General features: G+C 45.7%; 1 protein-coding gene across 1 annotated transcript in view; it reads right to left on the reverse strand.

Annotated features, from left to right (window-relative positions):
- Positions 1–2,002: 2,002 nt before the first annotated feature.
- Positions 2,003–14,114, reverse strand: part of LOC308046294 (syntaxin-binding protein 4-like) — a gene marked incomplete at both ends in the record, with an annotated part of 41,558 nt that continues 29,446 nt past the window's right edge. Inside the window, 11 exons of the mRNA XM_080354025.1 lie at positions 2,003–2,108; positions 2,910–2,967; positions 4,319–4,449; positions 5,291–5,340; positions 6,584–6,700; positions 6,948–7,136; positions 7,233–7,298; positions 7,837–7,929; positions 8,486–8,613; positions 9,762–9,858; positions 12,220–12,317. Of these exons, the coding sequence (XP_080210151.1) occupies positions 2,003–2,108; positions 2,910–2,967; positions 4,319–4,449; positions 5,291–5,340; positions 6,584–6,700; positions 6,948–7,136; positions 7,233–7,298; positions 7,837–7,929; positions 8,486–8,613; positions 9,762–9,858; positions 12,220–12,317 (1,133 nt within the window). The remainder of the gene's footprint in view (positions 2,109–2,909; positions 2,968–4,318; positions 4,450–5,290; positions 5,341–6,583; positions 6,701–6,947; positions 7,137–7,232; positions 7,299–7,836; positions 7,930–8,485; positions 8,614–9,761; positions 9,859–12,219; positions 12,318–14,114) is intronic.

Consider the following 14,114-nt stretch of genomic DNA (forward strand, 5'->3'; position numbering starts at 1 on the left):
GCATCCCTGGATCAGCATCTCGCTGGTTCCACCCTTTGCCATGTGTTGTATCAACTGCACAATGTTTGTGCTTTGTCAGGCTTGTCTCATCCAAGCCCTCACCCACTGTGATACTTCTATAGAAAGTCTTCTTTCTTGGGACATGAAAATACAAATCACTATGGAAGCAGCATCAATTATATTCTCTTTCAGATCACATAGCTGGTCCCATAGCTGGTTCCAGCACTCAGGGAGGTGCAGCTCAATAGCCACATTTTAAGAAAATTCCATGATTCTTGCAGTTGGTAGCAAAACTCCTGTTGACTTCCACAAGATTAAAGTTTGGCCTAAATAGTTCAGTTTTCCCCATAACTCATTCCTTTTCTACTGGGTTCCTCAATTGTCTTTTGGTACATATAATGACAGAGCACAGCTGAAGACCTGCTGCTTCCCAAAACCTTGTTTGCGCTGTTATCTGGTGAGTGTGGCCAGCAGTAGCTGGAGACATGTTCCTGAGATGCCACCTCCAGCCAAATGTTTTTGAAGACACACTGCCGGGAGCAGGGGAACTGGAGATGTTTTTCTAGAGATGGGGTAGGCCAAACTGGTGAGACTGGATTTTGCTCTGTGAACCTCTTACCTGTCTTCATGCAGCTTTGTCCTGTCTCTTGAGAAGAGAACCAAGCCATAGGGGGGCTAAACCCACAAGTAACACCAGTATTTACTACCATTTGATCAAAACAGAGAGCACCAAGAAACAAGCTATTAACCGTAGAGTATCCTAAGATCAATATTTTTTGAAAGTATTACTTTCTGGGAATAATCCTTGTGAGTGGTCTAAAGAATTATGTTTCCTTTTAAAAGAAGTCCTTTAATTTGTATTCTGAGGCATGCATTCAAACGATTTAATTTACCCTGAGCTATGAAATTAAGTTTAACCAAAACTTCAGAGTGGTTGATCCTGCACACAGTTACTTTCTTAGCGGTTCAGTGGTATCTTCGAGTACAGTAGATACTGGTGAGGGTCACGATTTTTCCTAAGTCTTTATTTTAGGCTATAAAGGACTCACAAAGGAGATTTGAAATAATTGTGACAATTTTGTGTAAAAGCTAGAACACACCTCATTTTTCTGCATCTTCTCAAGGCATCTTGTTACCAGCTGCCAAAATAAGAGGGAAGAAAAAAGGGCCCAGGTAGGTATTTGTGTCAGAGACTCTGAACACAGCAACTGCAATCATAACCCAGAAAGCAAACAGCTTGTGAGCAGTGTTTCCATTTTATTTTCCAGACCTTGTGTTCATCTTGGATGTCTAGCCCATTTGTTGCTATCCACATACAATCTTGCATGATCTGTATCTAATTTCCAAGTGACACCATGGGCCTTTATTGAAATATGTTCACTATGTCCTCTCTTGTGTTCCAGGGAGTGCTTGGCGTTCAGCAGTACATCATCACTGGCAGCATACGGCTGGCTCTCTCTGCACTCTTTGCCGAACAACTAGCTGAGCTGGTACTTCCCATTTGAAGCGTTGCAGCTGGGATAAGCTATACAAAAAGAATAAAAAGAGAAGTACCTATCCCAAGACAGCTAGGATGCTACAGATTAAGCTGCTTTGATTACAGTCACTAAATACACTTTGGTTCTTCAGATGAAATACCAAAAAGAATCTGTTGGAGACCCCTGAGTACCTTGGGTAAGTTCATGCTCCTCATACTACCCAGGGCACAAGCTCTAAAAGGCTGCCAGTGAAATTCAGGCCCTTGTAGCCTCTTGAGATTTTTTTTTCCTATAAAGCTGCAAAACCATGAGCAAATAGCCTTGTATGATAACTCAGAGGTAGACACGCAGGGGAGGTTGCTGAAAAAGTCTTGGGTAGTTTGGAAGAATTAGTCTCGTGTTAGAAAGCTTGTTTCTCAGCCTGGTTTGCCTGGAGGCTGGAGCTCCCGTGGCATGTCCTTCCCATCTCCCAGAACCGCAGCAGCTGTGTTATGGACAGGCAGCACGAGCAAGCCATGGGAGGTTTATGTAGGCTTCTTCGGCAGTTCCTTGGTTGGACTTGGTGGCTGCGGTTGATCGCTCTTGGTCTGGCTTGGAGGAGGGGGCCACGTGGTCTTCTGATGAAGGTGGCTGAAAATGAGAAATATGTTTTACATAGCTTAGGAGAAGGACACAGAGGATAACGGGATGATGACATTGGTTAGTTAGGAAAGAAGAGCCACAGATCTTGCAGGGCTAGTGGATTGTGGGGGCCATCTGGTTTGTCTGAAAATGCTTTTCATAACCTCGAAATTGTGGTTTGGAAATGTCTACTTTGTGCCTAACTAAAAAACTCTGCTGTCACATCTTCGGGTTGAGTTAAGGTGATCAGTTAAGACAGTGGTAGGAGACATCTAAGTCTCAAAGTGCCCTTGCAGCAGATGTCTTTAGGACATGGCTCTGTTAAATATAAGCCATTTAAGAGGATTTAGGGAAATTCTTAAGATACTGAAGTTCCAAACAAAGACATATTGTCCTGCTCTCCTTGGCTGGGACTTCACAGCATCTTAATACTACAACGTAGAAGTTTAACACATTGAGTGATGCTTTTTTCCTTATTCAGAACACACAACAGTCTATAAAAATGCCAGCTAGACAAGCCATAAATTCCCATTTGGCCTAGAGAAAAAAAGAACATTTTAGGAAATAAAAAAAGAAAAAGAGAGAGATATAGGAATTCACACTATACTTCACTGTGCAGGCTGGGAAGCCTCTTGCTGTCTAGTAAGGGACGTATTTTTCTGTCATGGCCATCTGGAGGCCTCTGCTAGATTACATGGTTTAAAGTTGTCAAGGAAAAAAAATTGATTAAAAAAACCCCCAACAAAACAAACCAGAATTTTTAGTACGTGTATTGTCAAAATTACAGACCACTGCAGTTTTGACACCTACTCCTTGTAATTTGGGATTCCTTCAGCAGGCAGGCACTGGTCCCTGTCACACGGCAGAGCTGCAAATGTAAGCACACAGCCAAGTATAAGTGAAGGGTTAGAACACATGCCCAATGCAAGTAGCACTGCTACATTATGATAATGCTCATTTAAATGATGCTGGAGCTCTGGAAATGCTGACGTGCTCATATATCATAGGTGCTCTTTAAAGGCTGCAATTATATTCCTTGTGTCTTGTGCTTCGAGACAAAGACAATGCTGGACCATGACCATGTTTAGTTGGTGAATAACATCAAAGAGTAAAGACTGGGCACCTGTTTGGGGCTGAACACTCACCTGATTGTGACATGGAGAAGATCATTAACTCTCTTTTTGTATGGAAACAGGCAAGAGGGGTCACATCACTGCTGCCAGGAAACATTTATGGCTCATGGAATAAGCTCAGAGTCTCAGGCTGGGAAAGTTAATTCAGGCTCCCATGGAGCTTGATGCCTTTTGTCTGATGTTCTCCCATCCACAGCCATGTGAGTGGGCGGGGGTCTGGGCTGACTTGTATGCAGAGGAAACAGTTAAATTACTTTTCCCCTTGACTCAGCATCACTGTAGTTGTACCTGGACAGTATTACAAAGGTTTGGATCCCTGGTTCAAAGCTATTGAGAAACTGGACAGGGTCCAGCAAAGGGAGCCCTAGGGCTCATAACCTGTGAGGGGAGGCCTGGGGGGGCTGTGGGAGCTGGGCTTGTTTAGCCTGGCAAAGAGGAGGCTGCCAGGTGATCTTGCAGCACCCACTCCTGCTTCAGGGATAATGAGAAGGATGTCAGAGCCAGAGTCGTCTCAGCAGTGGCAGACAATATAACTGGGGGCAGTGGCCACAGATTGCACCTGGGGGAGTTCAGACTAGGGTCTAGGAAAATCTTTTTCACAGAGCGTAAAGCAGCTTGGAAACACATTATCCAGAGAGGCTGTGGGTCCCCATCCTTGGAGGCTGAAAGCACAGCTGGCTAAACCCACTGGAGATCGTGTCTAGTGTGACGGTCCTACCTGGAGCAGAAGGTTTGACTCCTGATCTCCGGCAGTCCTTTTGAAACAGCATTTCTACAATTCTCTGAAACCATCTTCCTACCTATTCGTTTTTTCCCCCTGGATAAATGCCTTTCCTCTGTCCCTGGGCACAAGTCACACCCTTTGACTCCTTACACTGCAAGTCTGCATTTCAGATTCAAAAATGAGTCACATGGATACAGGGAGGGCATTTACATCTTGGTTAGCATGAGGGAATCAGATACATGTATGGGAGGCTTAACTGGTATGGCAAAAAATATGTAAGGTGGTGGAAACTGCAAATAACACTAACAGAAATCTTTGGGACTTGTTAGGATTCAGGTTTCTCCGGTTAATGTAGTGCTTACCGTCCTTGTTGGAGAGGATTTGCGTTAACAGTTCTTTAGCTTCTGATAGCAAAAGGTCAACAAGATCTGAAGATGGAAGAGATGTGTCTGAGACTGCATCTGTTTTATCCTCTTCTGTTTCACTGTTGACTCTTATAAATATGGAAAGTGCCATCAATATTTCTATCATAGAACAGTCATTGAAAATCCTGGCCAGCCTCTTGTGAAGGATATTCTAAGTAAATTCTGTGTATTTAGGGGGAGATTGCATCTCAGTCACTCAGCATCACAGGAGACTCTTTTAGACATACTTGTGTTGTTGTGTTACAGAGAGATATCAATGCATTTTTTAGAATTTCTCAAAAACATTTTTCATTCATTGTGTTAGAAGTATTCATCTTGGATTACATCAACTGGCTTGTTTTTAAGGAGCTGGTCTTATCTATGAGACCGTGACCTTTCAATGATTAACAATCAATTAAAAACACACCAGCATTCTGATAGTAGAGTTGTGATATGTTTCTTCCAAGTGATAGGAAACAGGTTCAGGTTGAAGGGTAGTCCAGAAGCCCAGACTCTTATTTTTCCACCCATTCATGCAGCTGAGAGTCATGTTGGCTCTTTGCTTACGCTCTATCAGTTTCTGTAACTGCTGATAGAAAAGGACATGGTCCTGAAGCCAAAAACTGACATATGTTGGGAAAAGCAGGTGGATCAAAACTATCTTATTTGAAAGAACCTGCTTAGGATCTCTGCTAACAAAAGCAACTTAACCAGAGGAGTGTTTCACCTACATATTCCCCAAAAAGCCAACACCCCCTAGGTACCCATCCACTAGCAGCCTCTAGATCATCTTTCTCCCATGGTTTCACTGCCCAAGTGACAGTATGTTTAGAGTCTTGCATTGGTTATGTTCAAATCACCTCCCCCTGAGAAAAGTCAGAAAAGGACATTCCATGTTGCTGTTCACGATTCCCAGAAGCCATCTCCTACCTTTTCTCATCTGGTAGGTGACCACGTGTGCTCAGGACCTTGTGGACGTTCTGCCGTGCAAAAAAAAAAAAAAAGAAAGAAAGAAAGAAAAAAGAAAAGACAACCAAAAAAAAAAGGTTTCAGACTTGCAGGAATGAATAATTCCTGAGAACAAACCCCGTGGGTTTTTCCTGATGATCAGATTTAATATGACAGTAATCAGCTTCTGCTTATTCATTGCCCTTGAAGCAAATATCTGAAGGCCTTTTGCAACTCAAGCAACATTCACAGCCTATGCAAATATACAGACACATCTAAATTATGCCTTTTAATACCAATACTAAAATATGTGAAATGCAACATAAAAATACCTTTCCAAAGAACAATTTTGCAGGCTATGTTTTAGTGAGTCTTGATGATCACTATTTGCAGTCCCTGGTTTCTGGACTATACCTGCACACCTACACTCTCATTACCACGCACAGTTAGTGAGTTCTCAAATACTACTGAGGGACGTATCAAAAAGGAAGATATTTTGCTCCAGTGGTCAAAATCCTGTGATGCTTGACCCTAGGGCCAACTCAAACCCACTTCCAAAGTCCAGCCCCAAACCACACAGGCACCAGCACATAGCACCGCAGGTCTAGGGGCATTTCAGTTCTTCTCTCTCTGAAGCAGAGGACACAGCGTCTACGCTTCCTCGCACTCCACTGCTTCCTGTTGATCTCAAGAGCTCTTGGGATAGGCCACTGGTAGCTGTATCAGAAATACTGAATACTAGTGAACCCGTGCTGGCCAGTTTACTAATAATTACGCAAGCTTGTATTCCCAATACAGGTAGTGAAGTGGAAGAATAGGCAATTAAAAGACTAAAGCAATTAAGTGTGCGATTTTGCAGAAAAATCTGGGGGAAAAAGGCACCAGAAGAGCAAAGCTGCTCTTCAAGTTCACATTTATTTTGTAGAGAACCAACCATCCAGGGGAAGTTAGAAGACATGATTTCAACCATCATGTCTGAGAGTTCCTGGAGCAGCCTCAACCAGAGCATCACAGGGACCCCGATGAATCATGGACAGCAGAGCCACCAGGCTAAACCTGCACCACAGTGTTTACGTTGCTCTTAGGTATATGAGTATATATGAGTTCATTCCCTAGTTTCTCCTAACCAACAGACAGCGCCTTTTTAGGATGAGATACGATTAATAAAAACACTCTCTTGCTTATGGAGCAGGAAGTTATTTGGACTTGCAAAATCAGCCTTAAGGTAAGAAGCCACGGTGATGCCACCAGCACGGGGGTGGTTCAGCATTTCACCTGCACAAACAGGAGCAGTTTCCTATTGCAGATCTCCAGGCGCTTCCGTGAGACTTCTGATTTTCGTAACTGGCCGTCAGCCAGGGACAACTGTCTTTTCAGTTCCAGGATGTCCTCCTGAGATGAGACCGGAGGAAGAAGAGAAAGGTGATGTTGATGCTCCAGCCTTGGCTTTTGGAAATAGCGACAGTGGAAATTATACAGATTATAACACAGATGCAGAGACCATGCTGGCCTTGCGATCATACACAACAAATGATGTATATGCTACGTTCATTTTCTTCTTCATAAATAGAAGGAGAACCCACAGAAGAAGGGTCAGAGGGGTTGTGGGTTTTTTTCCCAGGCTGAGGGGTTGCATTACCTCTATTTCAGAGACGTGTTTTGCTTTCTTCCCCGCCAGCTGCATCTTCAGTTCTGCAATTTCAGCTTCCAGCAAGTGTATCACTTCCTCATAGTCCTGCTCGGCGCTGTGAGCCTGTCTCTGCACCACCTCGGCCATCTGCAGCTTGCTGTGCAGTGTCCGGTTCTCCGAGAGGAAGCCCAGGGCTTTCTGGAAGCAGTGAGAGGTTCTGGTCAATGCACCACATCCCCCTCAGCTGCCAACCACCCAAACTGCCCCAAGCCCCCCAGCAATCTCTTCACTAACCTGGTTCAGTCTCTGAAGCTCATCTTCCATTGACTTTTTGCTGTTCTCCACCTCTTTCAGGAGTGACTGGGGAAAATATATTCACTGGATTAGAAGCAGCAAGCGATAGGACATTCCCTTGAAGATACCCTGGTCTTGTAGCCCCTACCCACTGGAATAATATTTTATAGAAGTTGTCATGTGCACTCTCCCCATGCCAGTGCTTTTTGGGCTGTGACCTGCAGAAATCCACCTGGACACGGCCACGGTGCGAATGGCCGTGCCAGCAATCTGCAGCCAGGCCAGGATGGGAGGACAGGCCGTGCTTCTGCTATTCATGGACTTCAGTTGTAATGCATGTTTTTATATTTTAAATATGTTTACTCACTGCTAAAAAGAGACTGCATACTTTCAGCACAAATAAGTTTTCATTTGAGGTTGAGAGTGAGAAAGAGGCAATTAAGTAGAGTTGAGGGTGAGAGTCTCCTTTGTAATGAGGAATGCACAGAATGCCAATTGTTGGCTTCCTAAGAGGGACAGGCTACACCATTACCCCCACGTACGACTACAGAGAGCTACAGCAGAAGGCACCAGACAAGAAATCTGCTCAGAGGAGAAGCTCCACCTTTAGCCTTCGGACTTCTTGCCGCAGATCCATAATTTCCAGCTGCAGCTGCTCCAGCTCTTCGTTGCCATTACAGCTGAGAGAGTCAAAGGTCTGCAAGGCAGAGAGGCAGAGAACATCACACACTGCTAACACTTTACCAAAAGCGTGGGGCTATATGGCAGGCATATTGTTTTCTGTATCCAGAACAACAATGAATCAAAATCACTTTGGAAAGGAGTCAGCATTTTAATGCAACAGATCAAAAGGCACATTAAATAATTCAACTGCAGGGGGCTTTTTCATCCCACAGGATTTCACTCTCTGATCCCTGACATGGCTGGAATTGATGCACTACAGTGAATTTTCATTTTGTGAACCAGGTGAAATTAGTTAATTTATTAATTAGGACTAATTTTCCTTCTGCATAACTGCCAGGCTACTTCCTTCACATCATCCCATAGATGCCGTTATTTGCTTTAAAAATGAGAAGTTTCAAGTATTTTATAGAATTTCCTACAACCAAAATGATTAATGGATAGTTCTGCCTTATCTTTATAACTCTAGAACAACCAGGAAATGGTAATTTACTTTTCCCTGTTTCAGAATTTAATGGATTTCATGTAGAAGATTCATGGATTCAGTGCAGAAGAGCGATGGACTGACTGACCGGAGAGTGAAAAGCCGACGTATCCAGCAAACTGGCCACTTCGTGCTGTGTGAAGAGCATGGAGCTGGAATCCAGACCAGCCTCATCCAGCTCCTCCTGCATCAGATCCCTGAGTGCTTGGAGAACATCTACAAGAAAGGGTCAGTTTTTAACAGGCTAGAAGAGAAAAGCACTAGGTGTTAGGAGAAAATGCCACTGATTTTGGGGACATCCACTGACCGGCAAGCAGAGTGGGTTTGGAGATGCCAAACAGGCTTCTCTTAACACTCCTCAGTTCTTTGTCAATCCATCAAGCTTACATAATTCATTGACTGTCTTTACCAGGCTCGTTTCTTATCCAGTTGAAAACAACAAAATTCTAAAAACCAAAAAACTCCAGATATTTTGACAGCAGAGTTCTCACAATAGTGGTTTTCAGCATTATAAAATTTTACGCCAAAACCACATTTCTCTGACAAAAGGCACTCACCTGTCTGCTGGCATTTCTCATGTTGCCGATTTAAACAAACAAACTAAAAAAAATAACCTAACTCAATTACTTCAGCACTTAGAAAAGGCATTAAATTGACAAGGCTGAAAATCCAGATTCATTTTGCTCTCAGCCCTGGAGGGAAGTTCGGTGCGAGGGGCTGCACGGGACAGGCGTGAGCTGCTGTGACCGAGAAGGGGTGGCAGCGGATCCCAGCCCCTCCAGCCCTCAGTCCTTGGGCTGCAGCAGGAGCCGGAGCCTTTGCATGGGACCACCATCTTTGCTGCCAACATACTTGCCAAATACCCCTAATCATCCTTATTTCTATTGCCACAAACTATGAAGCCAGTCGCATGGTTCCATATCTCATCACTCATTGCACAAAAACATCCAGCTAAGAGGTGTTTGTGTCTTGCAAGGCTGTTGGGGACATTGCTGATGGCTTTGAATTTTTGTGAAAAAACTTCTGGGGAGTAGACCCTGTGGTCAGATTTGTTCTGGCAGGTCACAGAAAGCAGAGCAGGCTTTTATTTTCAGCCTGTCCTCTGGCCAGCTCTCGCCAGGTGAGCTGGGGTTTAAGGAATGTGAGCCCTTGCACTGACTTTCTTTTTTTTTTCCTCATTTTACATACACCTCTAACAAACACCTTTTGTATTTGCGACTTTTCTTGACTGTTTTGAGGCTACATCAATACCCAGGAGGGTGTCTTACCTGCCACCTTTCAGCAGATGCCTCTCTCCTTTCTCAGCCTCCAGCAAAACTACGCAAAAATGAAAAAGCCCGTCAGACACAGAGCTGCCCACTCACCTCCAAAGGCCACCGTCCCCTGCGAGTCTGTGGTCAAACTTTGCCGTAACTGCCGCTTCTTCTCCTCAGTCACATCCAGACCAAGATACTGCAGGACCTTGAGCAGAAACAATGAGCCTTTAAAAAGAAAAATACTGGAAAAGCAACTTGTTCAAGTAGGTGCTGGGAGAACACTTGGTGCTGGGTTTTCTCCTGGAAGTGACTCTCCAGGCACGTTCCAAAGGAGCAGGCTTGGGCTGGATTTCCAGTCTCTCCTCCATGTGTACAGAAATGTCTGTCCCTGAAGACAGGGACACGTTCACATCCCTCCAAGAACATTTTATACAGATTGCAAGCAGATTTGCAGCTATGACAAATTGTCAGGAGCTTTATCAGAATCTGGTGGAGCTGTAGCTACCAAGAGCTCAGCCTCTCCTCCTTCTCTTATTGCCCAAGAATTATATTTGGGATCAAGAAGATAAGAGCTATTCGCAGAATATTTCCTGTGGCAAAAAGAGACATTCAAACATTTTCCTTCTCCCCTGCACCTTTTGCTCTCTCATTATGCCTGATGCCTTCTACTGATATTTATCAGTTCAGCCCTAGGGAACTACACAGAAGCAGATAAACCTGTGCAAACCCCACTTTGCTGCTGGCAGCAGTAAGTAAAAGCTTTTGAAAGACAAAGCGAAGCCAGCGTTAAACACTCGCCTGTCCCAGGCTGCACACATGGCTCCTGCTCATGCAGGTACAGCACTGCCCGCATGGTCCCCTGAAAGGGGCTGCAGACAAACCCTTGCTCATGTTTCCATCACCAGCAAGCCCATGGGACCCCTTTGCTGTCACGTGCTGCCCGTGAGGCCTGTTTGAGTCCCAGCTCTCCTCCTCTGCCCACCATCCCTGCACCAGGCAGTGCTGCAGGCTTGCAGGCTTTGGGGTGCTGATCCTCAGCCTGCTGATGTTGGCACCTGGTGTGGGCTACCCCAAAACCATCTCAGGTTGTACTGGTCAGGGTGGACATCCTGACCCCAGCACTGCTGCAGCTGTCTGCTCATCACACTGGCTTTTAAAAGGGGAAGCCAAGCATCCCCAACTCCCCCCTCCAAAGAGAAGCTGCTTTCATACCAATGATGAGCAGAGGTCGGTGCAAAAATGCAATCTTAAATCCTGCTTTAGGAGAATTATGCGGGTTTAGAAGGGAAATTCCTGCTTGTGTGCTGCCCTCCCAGGAGGAGAGAGCAGCAAAAGGGCAGCTGCTGCATCTGCCGTGTGGTGGCAGCAGATCCTCACCGACGTTCTCCTTGGAGTTCCCTGGCTTTGCAGGAGGGGCTGTGTTCCCACATTCTCCCCGCCACCCCCAAATCCAGTAGTACTTAGGGTGGGATGTGCACCCCAAAACCAGATGGGGTGGCATGGCCCTCCAGGGGCAGTCTGCTCTTCACCGGGGTCTCGGTGAACACATGGGCATCTCTACTCCCTGGTCTTTGGTGGAATATATTCCGCTCCCTGCCTGTGGAATGCATTTTCCATAAAATTATGAGAGGAGCAGCGGTACTGGCTGGATCCTCAATGAGATCTCTCATATTTCAGCCTTCCCTCGCCCACACCAGTCTGCCCAAGGTGACCCCAGCAGCAGATTGGAGGGCAGCTGCTGGTATCTACAGCCCTGAGGCAAATGTGTTGAGTCCAAGGGAGATGCGACTGCCAGGAGGAGACTTCTGGAGCTCCCCAGTGCATTGAGAAATAGCCAAGATGTGTTTAAATGCCCCTTCAAACATGATTGGGATGTTTGACTACTCCCTCTTCTCCCTTTTTACATTCAGTGGCTGGACAACCTCCAGCAAGCTCGACCAGAGAGTTGAGCCCCTTTTTTTGTTCTTCACAGACTCTTGGTAATAAATACAGTTTGGTTGCCAACTCTTATGCCTCCATCTCAGTAGACAGGTGAATTAATTGTGGCACGTGAGCAGTGGGATGCTGATAGGGAAAGCAATGTTCTGAGCACTGCAGCTGGCTCTGCACTCTGTATCGCCTGCACTACTGCTTTTCCTGGAGAGGTGAAGGGGAATTAGGCAGGTGCAGGGTGGTCGGTCGAGGACAGTGTACGTGTAGATAAGTGCTATACCTTTACTCTGTGCAAACAAGCAGGTTGGTTCTCTTCAACTGTTTCTATTCAGGCTTACATCTTTTAGTCTCTCCAAGAAACAAGAAACATAGTGACTCCCCTGCTAGTACCTGACCCAGTTCTTACATGCCTGAGTGCAACATTGGTGAAGAATCAAAACTAGAATGTCTTGACCAGTTCTTTCGCAGAAAAGGAATACAAGGAGACCATTCACGTAAGCTTATTGAGCTTGCCAATAATGTGACAGCTGGAAGGAAGGAGGTATCATTCCTGTGGACTATTTTCTGTATAGTGCACCCTGGGAGAAGATCAAGAGGAGACCTTGTTTTGAGGAGAGGGACCTCTTCCACTTACCAGTTCCAGTTTCCCATCCTTGAGCCGGACATGGGGATCCAGCGCTACTTTTGCTTTGATGCCTGAAGCTGCTTTATGATTAGATGCCGAAGCAGGTGCTGAAAAGGAAAAATAATTGTTAATGGAAGAGCACTTGGGTAGAGGAAAAAGGTGCCAGCAAAGCAAAATTCAGAACTCTTATTGCATTAAATATAATGTGTGTGCAGTGAGCCAGATATAAAATACTAGGATTTACTAAATCCAGTCCTGGAAGGCCACCGTTGAAAACATTGGATACTGGGGCAAACACTTAGTGAAACTGGGCTTCTTCACAGTTTGTTATAATATAGGCAAGGACCTAGGACTGCAAAACCAGAACTTTTGAAATGTCTAATCACAAATTTTCATGGAATGTTGGGGTCTGTAGTTATGGTGATCTGTGAAAAAAAAAACAACTGCCTGGATCTTGTATTTTCTAATTGATTAAGCAGACCTGAAACTCAAAATTTTATAAAATGTGGGCTTGGCTTTCACAACACCCGTGGAAAAGGGAATTAACAGATTAAAAGTAATGTGAAAAAACGCTGGTGCAAGAATTTTTACCTCCTCAAGACTGCAAAAAGCCTTGAACCCTTTTCCCTCAGTTGGGCAGGCAGTTTTTTGGGGGGTAGAAGGAGCCACATGCATTGCAAGGCTGACACAGAGGGAGACAGAGGCAGAAACAGCTGCTGCTTTGCTGGTGCAAAGCTGTTATGAGCTCAGAAGAGCCAGCTGCTGACAGCTGGCTCGTCATTATGGGCACCACCTTCACATTTGTCCATAAGGACCTGTGACATTCCCTGGGAAAAAGGCTGCAGAAGGCGTTACTTGCTCAGGAGCTGCCCTGGCAGACTCCAGAAAGGTGCAGGACTGCTCTGCCTGCCCCTGCTCACCCTCAAGTCATCAGCCCAGGTTGGTGACAAAACTCCTTCTCATGCCAGCGGCACAGCATTTTCCCAGGGAACAATTTATTTTGTCTGTCTGCGATCTGATTAACATCACGGGAAGCCCTGTCTGGCCAAGTAGCTCCAATTCTCTTTAACCTCTCTAGCACTTCTCACTGCACCCTCTGTGACCACCGGGGCAGAGACCAGGCAGCAGGGGAAGGCAGAGCTTGCAGAGGTGCTGCACAAGCGTAATCCTCCTAATCCGGGTGTTCATACGCTCTGCCAACACCAGCAGCTGGGAAGCAGCAAGAGGTAATAAATGGGTTTGCTGGATCGTCCACCAACACTTACTCTTGAAGTTCAAGGGCAGAGCTGTTACCCTTTGACGCATGGATAATCAGGATTAGCCCCACGTGGCTTTGCTGTCAGCTCTGGACATGGAGATATCCGGGGCATCCATCAGGCACCGGCAGGGAGGCAATTACTGGCCCGGGCTCCAGGCCTGGATGGAGCTCTTTTAAAGCCAGTTGTCTGTTTTCATGGATGACAACACTGACACAAAGCCTCCCCAGCATTTCACATTAAAAAAACACATGTAATGAAATCCCCCAGCTAAGTCAGGAGGTGATCAGGTTATTGCTATTTGCTGGATTGCCTACATGACCCAGGGCTTTGCTCCCCATCACTGGGAGCTCTGCCTATTGGTGGCCACCTAGGAGCGTACCTGAAATCAAGGCTGCAGGATGCTCGGGGCAGGGAGGACAGGCCAAGGGCAGTCCCTGTCCCAGGATCTCTGCAGTGCAGAGCACAGACAGTGAAGGCTGAAGCCTGCTGAGCTTGCCCAAGGTGAGACAGGCACCCCTGGGAGCAGAGTGCTGACACACACCCAGACCAGCACCGTCTGCTCCCTGTCTCTCCCACTAATTCCAGGTATAGACTAAACACAATTTACCTTGGAATGCTCATTCTTAGCCTTCCAGATGGAAATTA

This window comes from Nesoenas mayeri (genome assembly GCF_963082525.1).
Source record: "Nesoenas mayeri genome assembly, chromosome: 15".
Classification (NCBI taxonomy): domain Eukaryota; kingdom Metazoa; phylum Chordata; class Aves; order Columbiformes; family Columbidae; genus Nesoenas; species Nesoenas mayeri.